At 34.0% G+C, this 21,403-nt stretch overlaps 1 protein-coding gene across 1 annotated transcript; it reads right to left on the bottom strand.

The window, feature by feature from the left end:
• Window positions 1-14,835: 14,835 nt before the first annotated feature.
• LOC126700498 (NAC domain-containing protein 60-like) lies at window positions 14,836-20,884 on the bottom strand. The gene is made up of 7 exons (XM_050398672.1): window positions 20,663-20,884; window positions 19,291-19,568; window positions 17,292-17,552; window positions 16,927-17,178; window positions 16,399-16,755; window positions 16,050-16,325; window positions 14,836-15,873 (listed from the first exon to the last, which is right to left on the bottom strand). Exons 1-7 carry the CDS (start codon window positions 20,823-20,825, stop codon window positions 15,802-15,804), a joined length of 1,659 nt encoding a protein of 552 aa, XP_050254629.1. The 5' UTR covers window positions 20,826-20,884; the 3' UTR covers window positions 14,836-15,801.
• Window positions 20,885-21,403: the final 519 nt, after the last annotated feature.

The raw sequence follows: 21,403 nt of genomic DNA, 5'->3' as shown, positions 1-21,403 counted from the left end.
GCCAAGTCATGGGTGCTCTAAGCAAAAGAATTCCACTGCCCCTGGGGCCTTTAGAGATTGAAGCAAAGGCTATGGAAGAAGGTATTCAGTTGGCAAAAGATCTTAGTCTTAAGGAGATCATCATTGAAGGAGATGCAAAGCAGGTGGTGATGGCCATTTCCGATTCTTCCTCGGCCCCAAGCTCTATCAAGAAGGTGATTGAGGGAATGCGTCTCTGTTTGCTGCACTTTAATTACTGGAAGGCTTCCCATGTTGGCAGAACTGGAAACATGGTTGCGCACCAGTTAGCCAAGCATGCTTTGTTTGAGGATGAATGTACTGTTTGGGTGGAAGATACCCCCCATTTTGTATCAAATCAGGTTCTTATGGATGTAATCTCTATGGATAATTGTCCAAATCAATGAAAGGTGTTTGATGTTTGTTATCAAAAAAAAAAAAAAACAATAGGTATTAGGTACATAATTAGATAACAAATTAGTTCTTATATTAGCAAGTGCATTAATACACTTGTTAGCTTTCCCAAAGGTATGCTTAATTTACTTGTTAAGTATAGAATAGAAGTAATGGAACAGGTTCGTGCAATTAGTCAAAAAAAGGTTCCAAAAGAGCATTTATAGAAGAATAAAGTATTAACTGAACCACACACTAGAGTCAAGATTTCAGTGGTGATGATATTGGTATTACCCATGTATCTTGCCAAAACCTTTAATACGCCGACCATTAGAGCATTCATATGGGTGGAGTTATAATTTTAAATATTTAATACCACAAAAAATTATTTTATCTATTTTACTTTCTCACTTTACAAAATAAAACATCCAATATAAGTAGTTTTATTTTAGCTTTTAATATAATAAAATAATATATCCACTACAATAAAGATAAAAAAAAAAAAAAAGAAATCAGTAAAATAATTAAAGCAATGTGAACGCAAGAATAAAAAAGTATTTTTTTTACCCTTTAAGATGGCTGTGCATTATAGCAAAGAAGCCAAAAATTTTGGCTATAGCTCCACCAATGGAGCCTTATTTTTGCATTTGATGGAGCTAAAAATAATAATATAGCTTTTTAGTACCATCAATAATAATGTTCTTATTATCTTTAATGAACCCTCCCCCACCTACAATCCTAGGTTTTTTATACACATCTTTGTAGGGCTTTTTTGCCCATTATTCTATTTTCACAAACTTATTCGTTATATGGCTTTAAAACGTGAGTCTTTTGGGTTAATATTGCAAAATTTAAAGTTAATTTGCGTTATAGGAACTGTTGGAAGTTAATTGAGAAATTGAGGAGAGAGATTGAATTTCGGCAATGGGATTGCCGAAATTCAGCCAAAAAGTAGGAGAGAGAATAAGGAAGGGAGGAGAGAGAAAATGTTGAATTTCGGCAATGGGATTGCCGAAATTCCACTGCCCACTTTTACTTCCCGAGTGTGGAGTACTCTTAAAATAAAAAAAAGGCAATGGCAGCAATGTCATTACCAAAATAGGGGAATAAAATTTTTTTTTTTTAGCAATTGTGAGAATGGCATTGCCAAAAATGGGAAAAAAAAGTGGTTTTGAAATCTCTAGAAAAGTAAAAAACAGGTTTCATGTCCACAATATTTTCACAATAAATCACAAAATTTTCAAAATTGGGGTAAAATTTTTTTTCCCCACATTTTCGGCAATCCCATTGCCCTCTTTTTTTTTTTTTTTTTTTTACGACAATCCCATTGCTGTTTTCTCCTTTTTTTTATTTTTATTTTTATTTATTTTTTACGGCAATCCCATTGCAGTTTTCTTTCCCTTTTTTTTTTTTTTTTTTTCACATTTACTGCAATGGTATTGCCACAATTTTTTTTTTTTCATATTTCGTCAATGCCATTACCACAATTAGTTGTCACAAATTTTTTTAACTAATAATAACTAATTATATGTGATTTATTGTGAAAATATTGTGGACTAATTATATGTGATTTATTGTGAAAATATTGTGAACATGAAACCTGTTTTTTACTCTTCTAGAGATTTCGAAACCACTTTTTTTTTTCCCATTTTCGGCAATGCCATTATCATAATTGCTAAAAAAAAAAAATTATTCCCCTATTTCGACAATGACATTGCCGCCATTGCCTTTTTTTTTTTATTTTAAGAGCACTCCACACTCGGACACACAGCATTCAGGCAGTAAAACTGGGCAGTGGAATTTCGGCAATCCCGTTGCCGAAATTCAACATTTTCTCTCTCCTCCTTTCCTTATTCTCTCTCCTGCTTTTTGGCTGAATTTCGGCAATGGGATTGCCGAAATTCAGTCTCTCTCCTCAATTCGCCAATTAACTTCCAACAGTTCCTATAACGCAAATTAACTTTAAATTTTGCAATATTAACCCAAAAGACTCTTAAAACGTAACAATATTAATTATGTAGCCCTATTTTAGCTAAGCTGTCAACATATCTCTTAGTTTCTCTATAAACATGCCACATTGTGCAATTAGTGAAGATTCTCGTTAGGTTGAATGCACGTAAGATTTTTAAAGGACAAGTTAGAAAGCATATAATCAAGATAGGCCATCTTCAATGGCCCATAGTTCAGCCATAATATCAAAAGTTATCCCTTGAAGGACCCCACCACCACCAACCAACTTAAAGTCCGTTTGAGGATAGTTTATTTAGCTGAAACTAAAAATTTTATGTTAAAAGTACTATAGATAAAGCTAAAAGCTAACTGAAATAGTACAATGAGACCCATAAATAGTACCAAAAAGTTCAATAGGACCCATTAATAGTAGCAAAAATAAACTGAATAGGTTCAAAAATAAGCTAAATAGTAAAAAAAAAAACTGTATTTTTTGGCCGATGCCAAACGCAATCTTAGAATTCCCACACACCGACCCATTAGTATTAACTTCACCCAGCTTAGGAAGGAGTTTAGTCCATTTCACCTGCACCTGGGTTCTATTTGGTTTGGTGGATTCATCAAGAACAATAGCATAGAATTCAGTTTCTTTTTTGATTTATAACATAAAACAACCGAAATGACACTATTATGACACAGGTATAACACGGATACGACACCCTAAATGAATTTTCCATTCTTTCTAAGTAAAGCTATTCCCACCTATAACTTGTCTAATTGATACAGTAACCAAGTGAAATTTATAATTTTAGAATTGATTTTTTCATGAGATTCTAGATTATTTATCTATCAATTTTTTCTTACTACCATCACTATAAAAGAAAAATTTAGGTGGTAGACGTTTTCAGTTTCTATACACATCTATATATATATATATATATATATATAAAAGGTGAAACGTAACATTTATTGTTACTACACTCCTGTTGAGCCAAATTAGCATCCACGTCATTATCCTATTTCTTTTTAATTTTTCTATAATTGTTTTTAACATTTACTTTTTTTTTTAATTTATACTTTTTCCTTCTCTTACCTTTTCATCTTCTCACTACCATCTACTTTAATATCACTCTTCATTTTTACTTTCATCTTCCCTTATTTTGTCTCTTCTTACTCACATAATTTTACTATAAATTCGTCATTCTCTCTTCCATTTTTTGCATAGTTTTCCCTCACAAAAAGAGGTTATCTCTCTCTCTCTCTCTCAATGTTTTGGTTGATTTTTTTATTTTTCTTACATCTCTGCTTTAAATTAATAAATTTTTGTATTCTTTAAAACTCTACTTTTGGTTGATGCGATTTAATTTTGTATTTGAAGGTTTTTTTTTTCTTGTTCTCTTGATTGTTTATCCTCATTTTGTTCCAAATAGTAATCTCTAATAAAAAATATATATAGTTCCATGAACAAAAGCTCTTGTCAGCATGAATCCTACTATATATTGGTGATACATATATTATAACACAACTTGAAGCGTAATAACATAACAAATATTAATAATAAAAAGACCACTCTAAAAATAATTACCACGCTTAGCGCGTGGGGCCGCGACTAGTGACCTTCTAGTATTGGAGTATTAATAACTCGTCAACACCATATGTTTTGGCATTTAAATCTTTTTTAAATACTAAAAGAATTTCAAACAAATTTTACTACAAAAATTTTACCAACTGATATGATCAGAAAAATATAATTGGTATCACTTAATTAATGTAATAAATAAATATTCAAATTAATTTTTATGTTTTTTTAGAATCAATTAGATTACCTTTTAAGTGTTTTTTTTGGGGGGAGGGGGGTTATGATAGAAGATATCTCCTTTATTTTTATTTTTATTTTTTATTAATGAGAAGATGACAGAAGATATCTCAATCTATAAGGTTTATATAAGAAACTTATTGTATTCTAATTTTTTACCAACTGATATGATCACAAAAATATAATTGGTATCACTTAATTAATGTAATAAATAAATATTCAAATTAATTTTTATGTTTTTTTTGAGAATCAATTAGATTATCTTTTAAGTGTTTTTTTTGGGGGGGGGGGGTATGATAGAAGATATCTCTCTCTCTCTCTCTCTCTTTTTTAATGAGAAGATGACAGAAGATATCTCAATCTATAAGGTTGATATAAGAAACTTATTGTATTCTAATTTCATTATTTTTGTTATTTTTAATTTTGGCTAAATACACCATATCCATATACATTGCAACCCACCAACTCGCAAGGTTCCACGTGCAAATGCTCACTAAAAGTTTTGCGCTCTTTTCTGCGTACTTTTATAGTGTTGAAAGAAATCTTGAATTAATTCATATTTATTTATGTAAATTTTAAGGAATTTTAACTTAGGGAGCAAATAGACATTTTATCACTTTGATTTTTTTTTTTTTAGGTAAACAACTGCTTATTTATTGAAAATAAAAGAGTGATGGTTTTGGAAAATTTCTAAAAATTTCTTAAAGAAATTGAAAAGCAATTCAATAGAAAAATTAAAAGATATAAAAGTGATAGATGCCAAGAGAATGAATCTATTAGATTTAACTTATTTGTTAAATCTTAGAAATTATCGATAAAGCTACTCAAGCATACTCACATACTTCTAATGGAGTCCATAAAAGAAAAAGTAGCTCTAATCTAGTTAACAAATGCTATATTATTAGAGTTATGCGCACTCGTAAACCTTTCAGTATAAGCAATATTAACTACTTGTCATGTATGGCTTAAAGACCTTACGAACATCCACATCAATGGGTGTAAAGTCTTGCAAAATGCAAAAAACTCTAAAATTTACACATTTTGGTCAAAAAAAATCCACATTATTAGGTGTAAAAATGTGCATAAATGCATAATTGCTACAGTAACCGTGCATTTATGCACGGTTACTGTAGCACTTGCATTTAATATTTTAGTAATTTTTTCTCCCTCTTTGTCTCTGTTGCTCTAACTCTCATCTCACTCTCCTTCTCACCTCACTCTTCGTGATCAACATCAAACCACTACCGCACGAAGAAGTCACCTGATCAACATCAAACCTGTTAGGACATATATGATTCACTTGTTAGGAACATATGTCACTATTTTATGTAATTGACTAATCCTTTGACAAAACGCACTTTACTTGTATTTTGGTAGATCTAGGATGTGTTGAATACTTCAAGAAACTGTATTTCAATATCAAATGTTAAAGACATGCAAGTCTGTCCAAAATTCAAGTTGAAGAAGTGTTATTCATTAAAGCTCGACAGCTAGCTATCCATCGAGCTCAAGAAGTTGTTCCAGCCCCGTGGCTCAACAGCATCTCGACAGACAGGTATCTATTGAGCTTTATGAAAAACAGAATTCCAATTCTGTTTTGACTCGAATCTGGTTTTATGTGTTTGAGCTTTCTTTTCTCATAACTCTAGACATAGAAAAGAATTATTTTAAGGGCCGTCAAAGTGTTCACATGCACAAGCTTTAAGAATAATTTGTTCAAGCAGATTGTGACGGGAGACAAAGTTTTGCCCTAGTTCATCTCTTCTGAAGAAGTTGCTGTATATGTGCACCGTAGGGTTTTGTGACCAAGCATCTTCTTAATCTTCATCGTGTGAATGAACTGAAGAATTTTGCAGCCAACAACCTTCTCTAGTCGGTGATTGAAGTCGTGTACTGGGATCTGCACAATTGGTTAGTCACGTACTTAGAAGCGGTGTATCGAAAGGAGAAATTGTCACTACAGAACAAGTCCAATTAGGTATTGGGGTAAGGGTTCAACTATAGGTTAGTATAAGGTACTGGGATTCTTTTACTTGTAACCGCTTGTTGTGATAATAGTGGAATTTCAGGAGAGGTGACCTGAAAATCACCCAGTGGGGTTTTTACTGTTAGGTTTTCCCCATTCATAAAGAAATCACTGTGTCAAATTTATTTTCTGCTACATACTTAGTTTATTAGTGATTTGTTTGTGCTACCACGCATTTGCATGTTAATTAATTTAATTAATTCACTTGACTAAATTAATTGGTTAATTTATCACAAGGGGTCAATTCGTTTTTGGCCTATCAAGTGATATCAGAACAAGCACACTTTGATTAGGTTTTAATCTTTGTTGTGTTGATCCATTGACCCCTGTTTGTCATGGATAGAGGACAATCTTTAATAATATCTCATTTATTTGATGACACTAACTATGCATATTGGAAAGTACGCATGAGAGCTTTCTTGCAGTTTTTAGATGAAAAAGTGTGGCAAGCTGTGGAGTTAGGCTGGACTAAGCTTACAGAAGCGTCGGCCGATTGGGATGATGCCAAGATCAAGGCGACAAACTTCAACAGTAGAGTATTGAATGCCTTATTCAGTGCGGTCACCAATGAGGAGTTTAAGAAGATATCCTCAACTGAAACTGCCAAAGAGGCTTTGACCATTCTCCAAACAACCTATAAAAGCATTGGGAAGAGCAAGACACTTGTTGCTACTTTAAGCGACACCAAGCCTGAGGATGATTCTAACAATGAGGATGACAGAATCTTGAGTGCCTTCACAGCCACTGTCAATCTTACTGATGGGATTGTTGAAGATGTGGTTGAAGAAGAGGAATTGGTGAAGTCCAAGTTTGAGAAGATGGATGATCAAGATGATATCCATACAGCCTATGAGAAATTATACAAGCTTTCTGAGAAACATGAGAAACTTTATAGGCTGACCACCAAGAAGCTCAATGATGTGGAACTTGATCGTGAAGAGCTTTCCACAAAGTTTGATGAGGCTAATCAGACTATTGGAGCACTGAGGTTCGAGAACAATTTCCTTGCTGAGAAGACTAAGAAACTTGTAGCGAAGCTGTTTCAAGTCAGAGCTCAATTGGAAAGGACTTCAAGTGCAAAGCTTGATGAGATGCTCAGTCTTCAGAAATCTGCTTCTGATTGAACAGGTTTAGGGTATGGTTTCTCTTCCTCTAATATTGCTTCAACTAGTACTACTATTTTTATTCCTCCTGCTAATAATGTTGAAATTGAGAATAATGATATTAAAACTGATTTAGCTAGTGAGAACGTAGGTAAGGGTAAATCTATCTTAGGAGCACCCCCTAAGCAAGATAAGAAGAAAGTTAAGAACCCTAGGGCTAAGAAAGCTAACTTTCAAAAGCCTAAACAAAAGAAGCAGCATCTCAGTCATCATTGTGGAGCTGCCGGTCATACTCAACCAAATTGCTATAAGTGGTTAGCCACTCAACAGAGCAACAGCATGATAGCATCTGGAAGCCAAAATCAGCTTCAATTCTCTCTTGCTCCCCTTGGAGATCTTCTCAAAGCCCTCATGTTCCTTTCGAAGTTGAACGATTTCAATTCTTTTCCCCCACCACCGGTTTAAAGGTTTAATCAAAGGAAATGTTTTTCCAGGGTGTGAAAGAAAAAGGACTCAAAGTGATTCTATCACTTTTCTCTTTTTTTTTTTTTTTTTTTTTTTTTTTTTTTTTGCATAACTTGTGTGTTTTGCTTTTGTTTTGAGTTAGTCTAGTTTTTATGATTTGCTTTGTTTAACATGTTTTTGTTTGGTTATTTTTCAGTTTTGCTTTATTTTGTTTTTCATATAAAAATAAAATAAAAAATTGAAAAATCAGAAAAATACAAAAACAGTGTGTGTTTTGTGTACATTGGTACTTGTATACCTTGGATGGCCATTGAAACAAAGTTTTCTAAATTTTGTATCTCTTGCAGCTTAGATGAGCATCTCTATGCACAACTAAGCAAGTGAGCTTTGTGGCTCTTGTTTGTGATGAGTAAGATTAAGTTATCTCTTGTACTTAACACTCGTATCACTCTTTTTGACGAGAAGGACTAAAAAATCCTAAGAGAAATGTATAAATAACCATCTTACCACTGTTGCCCACCAATCATGAAATGACATTTGTATGCTTCGGCATAGCAAAAGTGCAATGTCAATGACATTTGTGTGTTTCGACATAGCAAAATTGGAATGTCAAAAGCTTAACATAATTGGGTATTTCTTTTCTCTCTCTTATATGCCTATGCATGATTTGCTTAAAAAGAAAAATATGCAAAGAAAAATAAAAAGCAAAAAGATCAAAAATGTTTTTAAATATGATTGCAAGTGTGTATTTTAGGAGATGTATGAGTTATAGAATGTACCTCGAAGGTGATAGTTCCCATCAAGCAATTATGATTGTGTGTGAGTTAAAATGATTTTCTCATATCTCAAATTGTCATAACATGTATACACTTATGCGATCTTGCGATGTTTTTCACACACAACACGCAATATTCTTTGCTACTCTTGATACATGTGCAGGTACAATGTGATTTGGCCATCACAAGGTTTACATGTGTTAATATATGCTCACTAAACTGTCTTAACTTGTTTTTGAAATATAAAATTGGTTAGACTTGTTTAGTGTGTGTGTGTGTGTTTTTGGGATCTATGTGCTTAAAATTTTTGTTTGAGAGATGATTTTGAAAGCTTAAAATGTTGATTGGATCTTTGGTTGAGTTGCATGCTTGATTGCATTCATATTTGTGTTTTTCCCTTCTTGAAAAACGGTTTTTAAGCAAGCTCGACACCTCCTCGTCACCTTCTCAACACCTGGCTATCTATCGAGCTCTTAAACTTTTTCTTATCACAATCTCGACAAATCCTCGATAGCTGGTGGATCGATCGAGAATGTTTCTGGACCTTGGATAGCTTCTCGATAGTTGGTGAATCGATTGAGCTTCTCTTCTTGTGTCTTTGCTTTGTTCCTCGACAGCTGCATCTGTCAAAGTTGTTTTTCTCGACACCTTCCTCGACATATGTCTCGACACCTCTATCTGTCGAGAATTACTAAGGATCTATATATATGCTTTTCGCGATCCAGTTCTCACTTTCCTCGATCTCTCTTGATCTGTCCGCACATGTTCATCTCCCAATCACTCTCTCCTTCACATCTAACCTCTTCCTGAAGCATTCTTCGAGATTAATCAAGTGTTTCTTCACTTGGTAAGCTTCTAATCTCTCATTCTTCATGCATTTCATGTTTTGAAACCTAGGTTTTGGGGATTTTGCAAAATTTTAGGGTTTTTCAAAATTGTTGAGTGATTGTAAAAATTTTGGGATGGGTTTTTGCTTAAATGAGTTTAAAATCTCATGCATTTTAGATGTGTGCAATTGACTGTGTGCTGATAGGATTGGATTGGGCTAAGCCCATGATGCAATTTCCTTTGCATGTCACATGTTCATGCATCCCCATGCATACGTACTCCTTTTTCTACATACTTGCTATATTTGAACTGTTTGGAGCTTTTCTGATTGTCTCTTTCTTCCCCCTCTCTCTCTTGTTTACGTTAGTCGTGTCTATGACACCAAAATGTAAATCCACTCCATTTCAGAACCCTTTTCATTATGGGGCATCATCTTCCTCTGATCCTACTCTTTCTCATATCCGGTTTTGTGATAAGGATGCTCGAAAGGACTTCTCGAAGAACTTTTCTCGACGAGGTGTTTATTCGAAACGTCGAGTCATTTTGGCAAACTTCACCAACACTGATCTACCCATTGTCATTCACAGTAGGGGTTGGGAGTCACTATGTGACATCCCAGTCACATGTCCTTTTGTGCTGATTTAGGAGCTTTACTCCAACATGCATGGAATTGATTCTTCAGTACCTCTCTTTTCTACTCGCATTCAAGGTACGCGCTTTGTTGTCATATCGCAGCTTGTTGCGAATGTGCTCCATGTTCTGAAGGTAGAGCACCCTGACTACCCCAGATGTGATCCTCTAAGGACTGTGTCCAAAGACGAGATGATCTCTACTTTCTGTGAGCACCCTTCTGATTAGGGTGACCGTCATTTTACACCATGTAAGGCATTTGCTAAAGGTCCTAGATTCATAAATATGGTGATGACTTTTGTTTTACACCCACTCTCTCACTATAACTCTATCACAGAGCCTTGTGCTCGATTTTTGCTTTCGTTGTTAAAACACCTCACTATTGATTTTCCTTCACATTTTATTCTTTCTCTTATAGATGTATTTAGGGATACGGCTACTCATGATAAGTTCATTTTTCCTTCAGCTATCACGAGGATCTTACGTCATTTTTCTGTTCCTTTTCCCTCTTCCACCCATTTTTCTGTCATGTGTGCCATAGATGCCGCTACCGTTAAACGTAGCGAGGCACAGTTTAGGTCTCGGCAGATGGATTCCGTAGCTCCTCCCTCCCGTTCGGCTCCATCCCGATCTGCTCCATCCACATCCACTCCCTCCTCTTTTTCGAGCGATGTGTCACTAGGGGACACCATAGCGCAGCCGCAACGCATGGATGCTTGCCTTGTCAGTCGTATCGCACGGCGGCAGGCGACTATGGGCAGTTTTGCTCTTGAGGCTTCTCCTCCACCTCCTCCAGTGGCTTCTAATTCTGATTCTGATGATGAGGATGATAATGGTGGTGATGACGATGATGTTTCTGATGATGATGATGATGATGGAGATGCTAGCTCTACCGATGAGATGTCTACTTGACACTCTTACCCTTTGTCACTCGTGACAAAAAGGGGGAGTAGTTTTGGATATATGAGAGTAGTCATACTTAGGGAGAGAGTTAGTATAGGACATTTTTGTTAGGGGGAGTGTTGATATCTTGAGGAATGTAGTGAGGATTTTATGTTTTTTTTTTTTTTTTTGGACATTTTTGTTAGGGGGAGTGTTGATATCTTAAGGGATGTAGTGAGGATTTTATGTAACTTTTTTTTTTTAAATACATTTATTCTTGTATATGGGTATTGTGATCATTTTTGACATACATTGTACTTATCTTCTTTATATGTGGGTGTATGTTTCTTTTACCTATCCTAGCATGTGTTGTTTCTTTTATTTCTTTACACACATGGTTCTTATTACTTGTATGCAATCTATTATTTCTGTTTCACACAAAGATGTCTTGATGAGTTTTGTTTTTAGTGTTTCAGAAATACAGGTTGTCAAGGTCTACTTGCCATAAACTCTCTTCTTCCAAAGTTTTTCAAGAGTTTGAGTTAGGATAGATTTTATTGTATTCAACAAGTGAATATGAGTTGAGTGATTTATGACTTCTCTCATATGTTCATTTGTTTGATGTGGTTTTGTCACGGATTGCTAAAGGGAGAGATTGTTAGGATATATGTGATTCACTTGTTAGGAACATATGTCACTATTTTATGTAATTGGTTAATCTTTTGACAAAACGCACTTTACTTGTATTTAGATAGATCTAGGATGTTTTTAACACTTCAAGAAACTGTGTTTCAAGATCAAGTGTTGAAGACATGCAAGTCTGTCTAAGATTCAAGCTGAAGAAGTGCTATTCATTAATGCTCGACAGCTAGCTATCCATCGAGCTCAAGAAGCTGTTCCAGCCTCGTGGCTCGACAGCTGCTCAACAGCATCTCGACAGACAGGTATTTGTTGAGTTTTATGAAAAACAGAATTCCAATTCTGTTTTGACTCCAATCTGGTTTTATGTGTTTGGGCTTTCTTTTCTCCCAACCCTAGACATATACAAGAATTATTTTAAGGGTCGACAAAGTGTTCACAAGTTGCACAAGCTTTGAGAATAGTTTGGTCAAGCAGATTGTGATCGGAGACAAAGTTTTGCCCTAGTTCATCTCTTCTGAAGAAGTTGTTGTGTTTGCGCACCGTAGGGTTTTGTGATCAAGCATTTTCTTGATCTTCATCCTGTGGATGAACTGAAGAACTTTGCAGCCAACAACCTTCTCTAGTTGGTGAGCGTATTGGGATCCGTACAATTGGTTAGTCACGTACTTGGGAGCCGTGCATTGAAAGGAGAAATTGTCACTACAGAACAAGTCCAATTGGGTATTGGGGTAAGGGTTCAACTGTAAGTTGGTATAAGGTACTGGGATTCCTTTACTTGTAACCGCTTGTTGTGATAATAGTGGAATTTCGAGAGTTGTGACCTGAAAATCACCCGATGGATTTTTGCCGTTAGGTTTTTCCCATTCATAAACAAATCACCGTGTCAAATTTATTTTCCGCTACATACTTAGTTTATTGGTGATTTATTTGTATTACCACGCGTTTGCATGTTAATTAACTTAATTAATTCACTTGACTAAATTAATTGGTTAATTTATCACAAGGGGTCAATTCGTTTTTGGCCTATCAAAACTGGCGATAGAGAATGATGATAACTAGAAAAACAAAACATTAAGGCAAGCTGGGTCAGCTTCTTCCTTGGTCCTAGATTTTGTTCTAGTTCTCAAATCTCAATCCTTCAAAACGGTCCAATTTCGCATCGCAGAACGATGAAGGGTCAAGGTCAAAGACCTTGCCATAACGTCTTCACATGGCGTGTTTTTCGAGAATACGGCGTCACATGGAACGAGGTGGAGCACCGATTGCACCGCCATGTATGAGTGGGTTTCAGCTTGATGATTTGGCTTTCGGATTGAGTCGATTTCGGCTTGAATGGGTTTCTGATCTTGGGTTGGTTTGATCTTGAATGGTTCGCTGATCGGGTAGTGATGATGATGGTGCTTGAGTCTGAGAGGGAGAGAGAGGCAGTGAAGAAAATAATAAAAAATGGTAAAAGAATGAATATTTTATTGAATAAATGTGTAGAATAGATAGACTGATGTGGATGTTTTGTAAAATTAGATGTGTAAATTAGAAAAAGTAGGTTTTTTGTGCAAAATAAAAGAAAACTTTGCACCTACTGATGTGGATGCTCTAAGCATACCTAAAATAGGACTTAGGGTTGTTACCTCTGCTTTTCTTAGTTATATAATTTAGAGTATAGATTATTTACATTAAATTGAAAAATAGTGGGGGTAAAAAAGTTCAAGAAAATCTTTTATCATTGTCATTCTTCTGCTTTTCCTTTACAAACACAAAAAAAAAAAAAAAAAAAAAAAAAAAAAAAAATTGAATTAAAACCTAAGAACGAAAAGAACTAAAGTAGAGAAAGATTCTAGATCATATTATAATGTTTCTATCTTGAGGAAAATCCTCTAAATCAAAAAGAAGTTTAGCATCACTTAATTCTATATTTTGGGAAAAAGTTTTAAACAATGTGACAGATTTATTAAATTTCAACAAAACTTACTTACCACCTATTTGTAAAAGTCCTTACAAAGAAATTTAATTCAAATGGAATTATAGATAAGTTTAAAAGCTAAAATTGTTGCAAAAAGCTTTAAACAAAAAGATGATGTTCAAATTTTTTTTTTTTAGAACAAAACTTAAGTACATGCATTATATTGCTAATTACTGATGATGTAATATGTGATTTGAAAATTCCTCAAATGGATGTAAATATGATTTTTTTTTTTAATGGGGATTTATAAGAAGAAATTTATTAGACCAAACTAAAGGCTTTATATAACTTGGACAAGAAAACAAGGTATGTAACGTAACTAAATAAGTATATGGCTTGAAAAAGGCCCTCAAAATAATGGCATGAAAATCCGATAGCTAGAAGTCAAATGAATGTGACAAGTGCATCTAGTTTAAAATATTGGGAAAACTCAAATGTTATTGTTAGCCTGATAGCCTCTATAAGGATGATTTATTGTGTGTGGTTTTGATTTTCATGTTATAAATGAAACAAAAAATATGCTAAGAAGTCATTTTGATATAACGTAAAATTTTGTAATATTCCTAACATCACTTTACAATTTTTAGTCTTTTTTAAGAGGAAGTTAGAAACCTTTTTTAAAGGGGTCTTAAGCCTTGAGCCACCACGATCATAAACTCCACTCAAGAGTCATGAAAACTTTTAAAAAGAGTGGGGCAAATTATAATATACAATTGGACTTTCTTTTTTTTTTTTGAGAAACAAAAAACAATCAGGAGAGAGAGCATGAGGTGAACTCTAATAATAGTACTTGGTAAATATTTCGTTTCTTTTCAACAAAAAAAAATTACCTTTTATTCAAAAAAAAAAGAAAAAAGTTGCTTCTAAGTCCAACCTTTCGAAGCAAGCCACGGAAAAGAACCACTCCAATTTCCAAAACAATATTATGAAAACAGAAAAGCAAGAATAATAGGTTTTGAAAGTCAAGACAAAACATCCTAAGTACATAAAAATGTCTAGCATAACTAACAAATTCTGAATACGCATTAGCCAAACTTTAGGTTTAGGACACCTTAAACTTATGTAAGAAGATTTATCAAATATTCTGAAACATATTGTGTGTTTCAAATGTAAAACTACCATCACTGCAAGCAACCCATCTTTGAAGCTTGAATATGCACTTAGAATAATATAGCAACATTAATAATAGTACATTGAAATTCAGCAACCATTAAAGCTTTTCTGGCAAAAATTCCTATATTTAACTTGAGTAATTGAATTAATTAACCAGAGTCAATTTATTTTAACCCAACATTCTTGTCAAAACACACATAAGCATCTTAAAAAACAACCACATTCCAGCAAACAAATTTTAACCATCCCAAACATTAAAGATGATAACACTGACGAAAATCATCGGTTGACTTAAAGAGTACATAACATTACACGTTTACAGAAAGTAGACAATTATTAGTACAGCTGAACATAATACACACTGCAAACGGATTTAACAACAATGAAGCCTTGCTTCCAATTTCGTAGTTGCCAAATCCTCATACTAATTCCAAACGGAGGACGCATTACCAGTGCTCATCAACATTTATAAACAGAAGTGACGGTACAGTAATCTACCACAGTTGTTTGTCTCTGTAATGGAGTCTGTCCGGAGGTTGTTAAAATCTTGATCATGATCTTGAATCACATAATTCTACTATTCTAAAACGTCAATGACTTAAACCGCAATTAGAGTCTTCTAAGAATAGAGGATTTTTAAAAATCCCAACCCAGATTGTGGGGGTAGAGTAACAATCCAGGTTCCAATGACTGTAAGTCTGAAAGCCATAGGCCTTCGAATGTAAAAGACGATAGGTCTGTGGTTTGAAAAGGAGTAGAAGACTATTAACTCTGTTTGACTTTGGAAAGGCTATAAGTCCAAGTCTGTTTGAGTTGAAAAAGAGTGAATCTCTTCAAAAAGAGACTTTGGAGAATGTTTGCGAATGTAACTGGGAAGAGGAAGAGCTCCCATTTTCAGCAAAATCCCCAGAATTTTGGTGGAACGTACCGATACATACTAGACTTCAGAGAATATTAATAAATTTTTGAGTTTTATCTTTGTCTTCAAAGAATATTCAAACTTTGTTTTGAACCTTTTAAGAAACAGTATTCTTTTGACAGAGAGTTTTAAAAATTCTTTTTTTCTTCTGAGGAAAAACTTTTTTTTCTTGTAAGTTCTTTCCTAGAAAGATTAATAATTCTTCTGATTTTAGCCTAATTATTTATCTATCTAAATCATTGACGTTTTTTTAGTTGTAGAATTTTATGATCTTCAATCCTATGATCAGATCCGAAGACCCTCACAAAGATGATGAAACCTTTGGCTTGATGATCTCTTCAAGCCTCACAAAACCTTGATACTCTTGCTCGGACTGTTGTACATAAAAACAATGCAACGTTAGTTTTCGAAAGACACAAATAAACCACTTTGAACAAGTTAAGATGTACCCACAAAGGAGTATAACAAGTCATGAGGTGCAAATTAACACAAATTAAAACATCCTGGAAAAACTTGCAACAATAAAACATCTTGAGAGTTTTGACGTACCTGTGCATTGGCACCTGACCCACTGCATGGCCCATTGTCCATAAAAGAGGCCATGTTTTTCAGGGTCTCATCATCAACAGCAAGATTATTTTGACTCAAAGATGCGTTACGAAAGTACTCATCTTGCTCATTCGTGCCATATTGGTTATACACCCCCCAATGACAATCATTGGCAGAAGAATATAACGCTCCTTGCACTTGTGAGTGAAATGGGGATAACATGTTGCCAATTAGTGGCTCTGGAGAGACGGAGAACATATTCGAGCGTGCCTCCACCTGCAAATCAACCTAATGTTAGAAACATAAATAAATAAGATAGGTACTAAACCAGTTAACTACCCTTTCTCACCTTATCAGATGTGACTTCTTCCACTTGATTTCTATCAACATAAGTGTTGTAACCATCGTTCTTGTACTCAATGGGTGTTTTAGCGTTTGATGTTATTCCATCATAATTTTTCGCAGGAGAAAATCGAGAACTAGTGAGATAATTCTCAGCTTCAAAGCCTAATTCTCGAGGCACTGAAGCTGGTGGTACCATAGACTCTGCTTCTTTAAGAGGAGCTTTGGCTATGGTACGAGGAGAAACAACAGGTGTAACGGGGGTTGAATTTGATGGAGAGAAAAAAGAGTTGCACTCTGATTGCCCTGGTGGACTGATATAGCCTCTTTCAAAGGCTTCCCAGATATCCAGATCCAGGTCAACCTGATGGAAGAAAAATGAATAACCAAGTAGATGATTAGTTATCTGCACTTCTAATTCCCCAAATAATAATAACAATGACAAGTCTTGAGGTGCAAATTAACACGACTTAAAATATTCTGGAAAAATTTGCAAGATCAAATAATAAACAACATCTTGAGAGTTTTCACTTACCTGTCCATTGGCATCTGACCCACCGCATGACCCATTGTTTTTCAGGGTCTCAATGTCAACAGCAAGATTATTTTGACTGCAAGATGTGTTATAAAAGCACTCATCTTGATTATTAAGAGGATTAATAAAAGTTGAATCCTCAGAGATATTGGGAGTCAAAACGTCAGGAGCGATGGGGGATAAACTTGATGGAGTGTCCCCTAGAGACTGGACATTGGACATATTCAAAAATTCCGCCACGTTAGAATAATCCTGATGGAAGAAACATAAGTGCACAATATAAGTACTTGATTAATTTATAATACTACTCAATTCCAAAAATAAAATCATAGAAAGTGTCTTATGACGAACTAAGTTCCTATCACCTCTGTATATGTCAGTTCTGCAGCTTGATTTTTTGCAATATCTGCATTATGATAGTTGTTGTTACTCTGAACAGGTAATGTAACATCAGACATCATTTCATCAGAAATTTCAGAATAACAAGATTGAATACTTGTTTGAAGAGTTTCAACTTGCACTTCTGATGCTGGAGATAAAGGAGCCAGTGCTGGCTTGGACTTCGCAGATCCACCTTTTTTACTCTTTTCTTCATTATTGAATAAGCGGCATACGACAAAGGGTTTCTGCATAAAGTAAAGCACCCAAGTGAATTGGGTGAACGTAACATCATTGCCTGATATATACAACAAATTGAGTTTCCACAAAAATGCAAATAACAGTATGCAAATATGTGTCAGAAACGTTATAACTAACAATAATGAAATAGAGGAGGTTGTCCTACAAAGACATTTGTTATACAATAGGTGTCAGTTGAAGGAAGCGCCTTCAGTAAAGCAAAAGCAAACTAACGATAAAGGAATTTACATAAATTTTGTTTTGAGTCCAGTGAGGGAAATCCCACAGTGATTAAAAAAAATTGTGATTTGGGGCAAATAGAAGCTCATTCACAAAACATACAAACAGAAAAAGGCCTAGTTCCAAAATTTGGGAGTTCTTACCAATAATGAATATAGAGTAGTAATTAGTGGTGGCAATTCGTGTTCGCATGTCAGGTTCGCGTTGTGTTGACTCATGAGTATTCGACTATATGTGTCAACCCTAACCTGACATGTTTATTAAACAGGTTAAGATTTCTCAACTCTAACACAACCCATTTATTAAATAGGCCAGTCGAGTTCACCTATTTATCCGATTTTATCAAAATAAAAAGAAAAAAAATTAGTATTAACCATTAATCAAATTAATATGAATTATGAAAAACCAAACAAATAAATATTTTTAATATAAAATTCAGAACTAATGAGTAATTGCATTACAAATAATTATTCAAAATTAAAGCATATCTCAATATCACAAATAATCAATCATAATATGTCAAAGAAAATAAACCACAACAACTAATAAGTTTATATACCTAGAGTTTGAAGGGTATATTGATAAAATATCATTTAATTAAACGTGTCAGACAGGTCAAGCAAGTTCTATATGATGGGTACAAACCCAACCTGTTTATCAAACAGGTCAATCGTGTCAACCTAAATATGACACGAACCCATTAAGTCTCAACCCATAACCTATTAATTTCGTGTTATGTCATGTCAAGTTCGCGTGTTGTGTCCAATTTTGCTACCCCTAGTAGTAATGTACCCAACCAAAATCTACTATTAATTATATGAATTATAACCACAAACACTAACATAAACATAAAAAACCCAAATCCTTAATACATCAAGGTGTTCTAGCCATTAATTCACTTGGCAAAGCATTGTGTTATGATTCTCACACAAAACACAAAAGCTACACTAACACTATTTATAACACACAACAAAGTGGAGTTTAGATGCACTTTGCTAATTGCTTTAAAAATATTTTTAAAAAAGAAAAAGAAGAGAAAAAGCTTTCTTTTTTTGGTGTGAAACTGACCAAAATAAGCTCAAAAAACTGACTTTCAGGGTTGAGGGGAAATGGCCCTTAGATTTAATCCCATTATTAGAGGTTTGGCAAGTTATAATAGTAATTGTGTATTCTGAAGTTATAGAGAATCATAAAAGCCAACAGCCTACCTTCTTAAAGTAAGGATAACTCGCTTAATTCACCAATTAAACATATCAAGAGATCATTAATTCAGCAAGAATGTTAACTCTCACTTAAAATTAACAAATTTAACAGCTTCCACAACCCTTTTTAATTGAATCAACCCACTTTAAAGTAACCTCCAATGATTTTGAAGGCAAAACGATCTTAAATCAACACAAAAAATGAAAGGCAAAATAAACATAAGAAAATTTCTCTTGAGCAATCAAGAAAAAACTTTCAGGTCAATATCACATCAATTAAATAAACTGAAAAGCAAAAGCCAACCTGACCAGGGTGTGTTCCATCAAACTCTTCCTGGGTTATGCGGTATTCATGCATCACCCACTTGGTCCCTTCTCCGTTAGGAGTACGCCCTCTATGGTAGACTAGAGTCTTTTTCATTCCAATCAAACTCCCTCTGGACCTGATTTCCCTATCTTTACCAGTTGCTTTCCAGAACCCTTCCATGGTTGTCCTGTTCTTCCGATTCCCATTCTGATGCTTCGGGCTCTGTGCGTTGAAGAAGAACCACTCTTTGTCCTTTGAATCTATCCCACTTATATCTACATTCCAGGAAGCCAGACTCAACACAAAATTTTGACCCTCAAAATGAGAAGCTCACATAAGCATTTATAAAATATTATTATTTGCTCAACAATGAGATAATCGTAAGGGCATACTAAACAAATGTACTACTTTCAAAATTTATGTTGCGAGACCAAAAAGTCACAAAACAATGAAAGACAAATAAAAGTTCTTACAAAGAGTTATTCATAATTTTGTCATCAAAGTTAACAAAAAGGAAAAATAAAACAGTTACCAAAATAATAGTACTACCAAACTCAACATAGCAAGTAAATTTACTGAAAAACTAACAATGAAGTTACCAATGCAAGGTTTAAAATAATTTTTTTTTTTTAAAAATCAAATGTTCATATTGAGTAAGTTCTAAATCATACTTTGTACTCAAACGAAAAAAAAAAATCAATTTTCTTGTCACAATTATGAAAAAGAAAAACTACCAACCAAAATTCAATCTTTTTTTTTTTTTTTCTGAGTCAGTAAATCTGTAAGTGCATTAAAGAAGGAAAAAACAACCATACAAGAGCAGAGGAACACAGCCCAAGAAGGCATCAGTCTTTATACAAAGACTAAACATAAGAAAACGCTAACTACATGAACCGAACCAGACTACACCAAGATCAGAAAACAATAAACAATACAATAATTTCATTTTCACTCTCAATTTCACAACTTGTTGACTTGTACTAGTGTGAGTAATAGAACAAAAGTGACAGGTCCATGTAAATATGAGTAAGCAGAAAATGTCCAAAACTCACGCACACGCCAACCTATTGTGAAATTGGGTATGTCCTAGAATTATTCAAAAACAAAATACACACACGGTTAGGACTCCAATATAGATTCAGTTGGCTGCCATACCATATAATACACTTAACCAGGAAAAAAAAATTCTATAACATGCAACAATCTATAACAGAATTCCAACGTTAACAATTAACAAACTAATACAAGGAAAAAAAAAAAAAAAAAAAAAAAAAAAAAAAAAAGACAACATTTTTCTACGTTTGACAACAAAGTATAAAAAATCCAAGAAATAGAGGCGGGTGTGTGATAATATAAATAAGAAGATTACGCTGTAAATCCCAAGGCTCATGATCATAAAATTCAATTTCGGGAACGTGGTTAATATCTTTATCATTCCCAGTGATCTTCGACTTCAGGAAGCGTTCGATGATCTCCTGCTCTGTCGGAGAAAATCTATAACCAGATGGCAGTTTCAAACTCAACTTTTTCATAACTATATAAGAAAGAAAACGAAAACTGAGAAAATTTAATGCTGTTGGTGTTGGTCTTCTTTTTTTCGTGGTAGGAAGGAACTCCTTGGTCTTCTTGTCTTTATAGTCCTCGTCACTTAACAGTGAAGTTATTCCCACCAAACTTCAATAGCAAGTATATACAGTAACCAAGTTCTTTTTCTTACTTTCTTTCTTTCTTTTATTTTTTTTATTTTTTTTAAATTTTTTTATAGAAAGTATACAGTAACCAATTTAAAATATAATTTTGGACTTGATTTGTGAATGTGATTCTAGATTCTTCATCTATCAATTATTTTATAATAATAAGAATGTATCCTCTAATCACTATACAAAGTATAATTAGTCAGTTGACGGTGGTAAACCTTTTTTTTTTTTTTTTTTGGGTAAAAAAAAGATATATAATCTAGGAAGCACGGATACGGGAAAAGGTACGATACGGTGACATGAGCAATTTCTAAAAAATTATAACATGAAACGGTCAGTATGACACGAGTATAGGACCCTCAATGAAGTGTTTGCACTTTCTAATATATAATAAATTAGCTATTAATAAGTCT

Source organism: Quercus robur, chromosome 9 (assembly GCF_932294415.1).
Source record: "Quercus robur chromosome 9, dhQueRobu3.1, whole genome shotgun sequence".
NCBI lineage: Eukaryota > Viridiplantae > Streptophyta > Magnoliopsida > Fagales > Fagaceae > Quercus > Quercus robur.
Note: the sequence above shows the minus strand (reverse complement) of the source record. Positions and strands in the feature narration are given on the sequence as shown.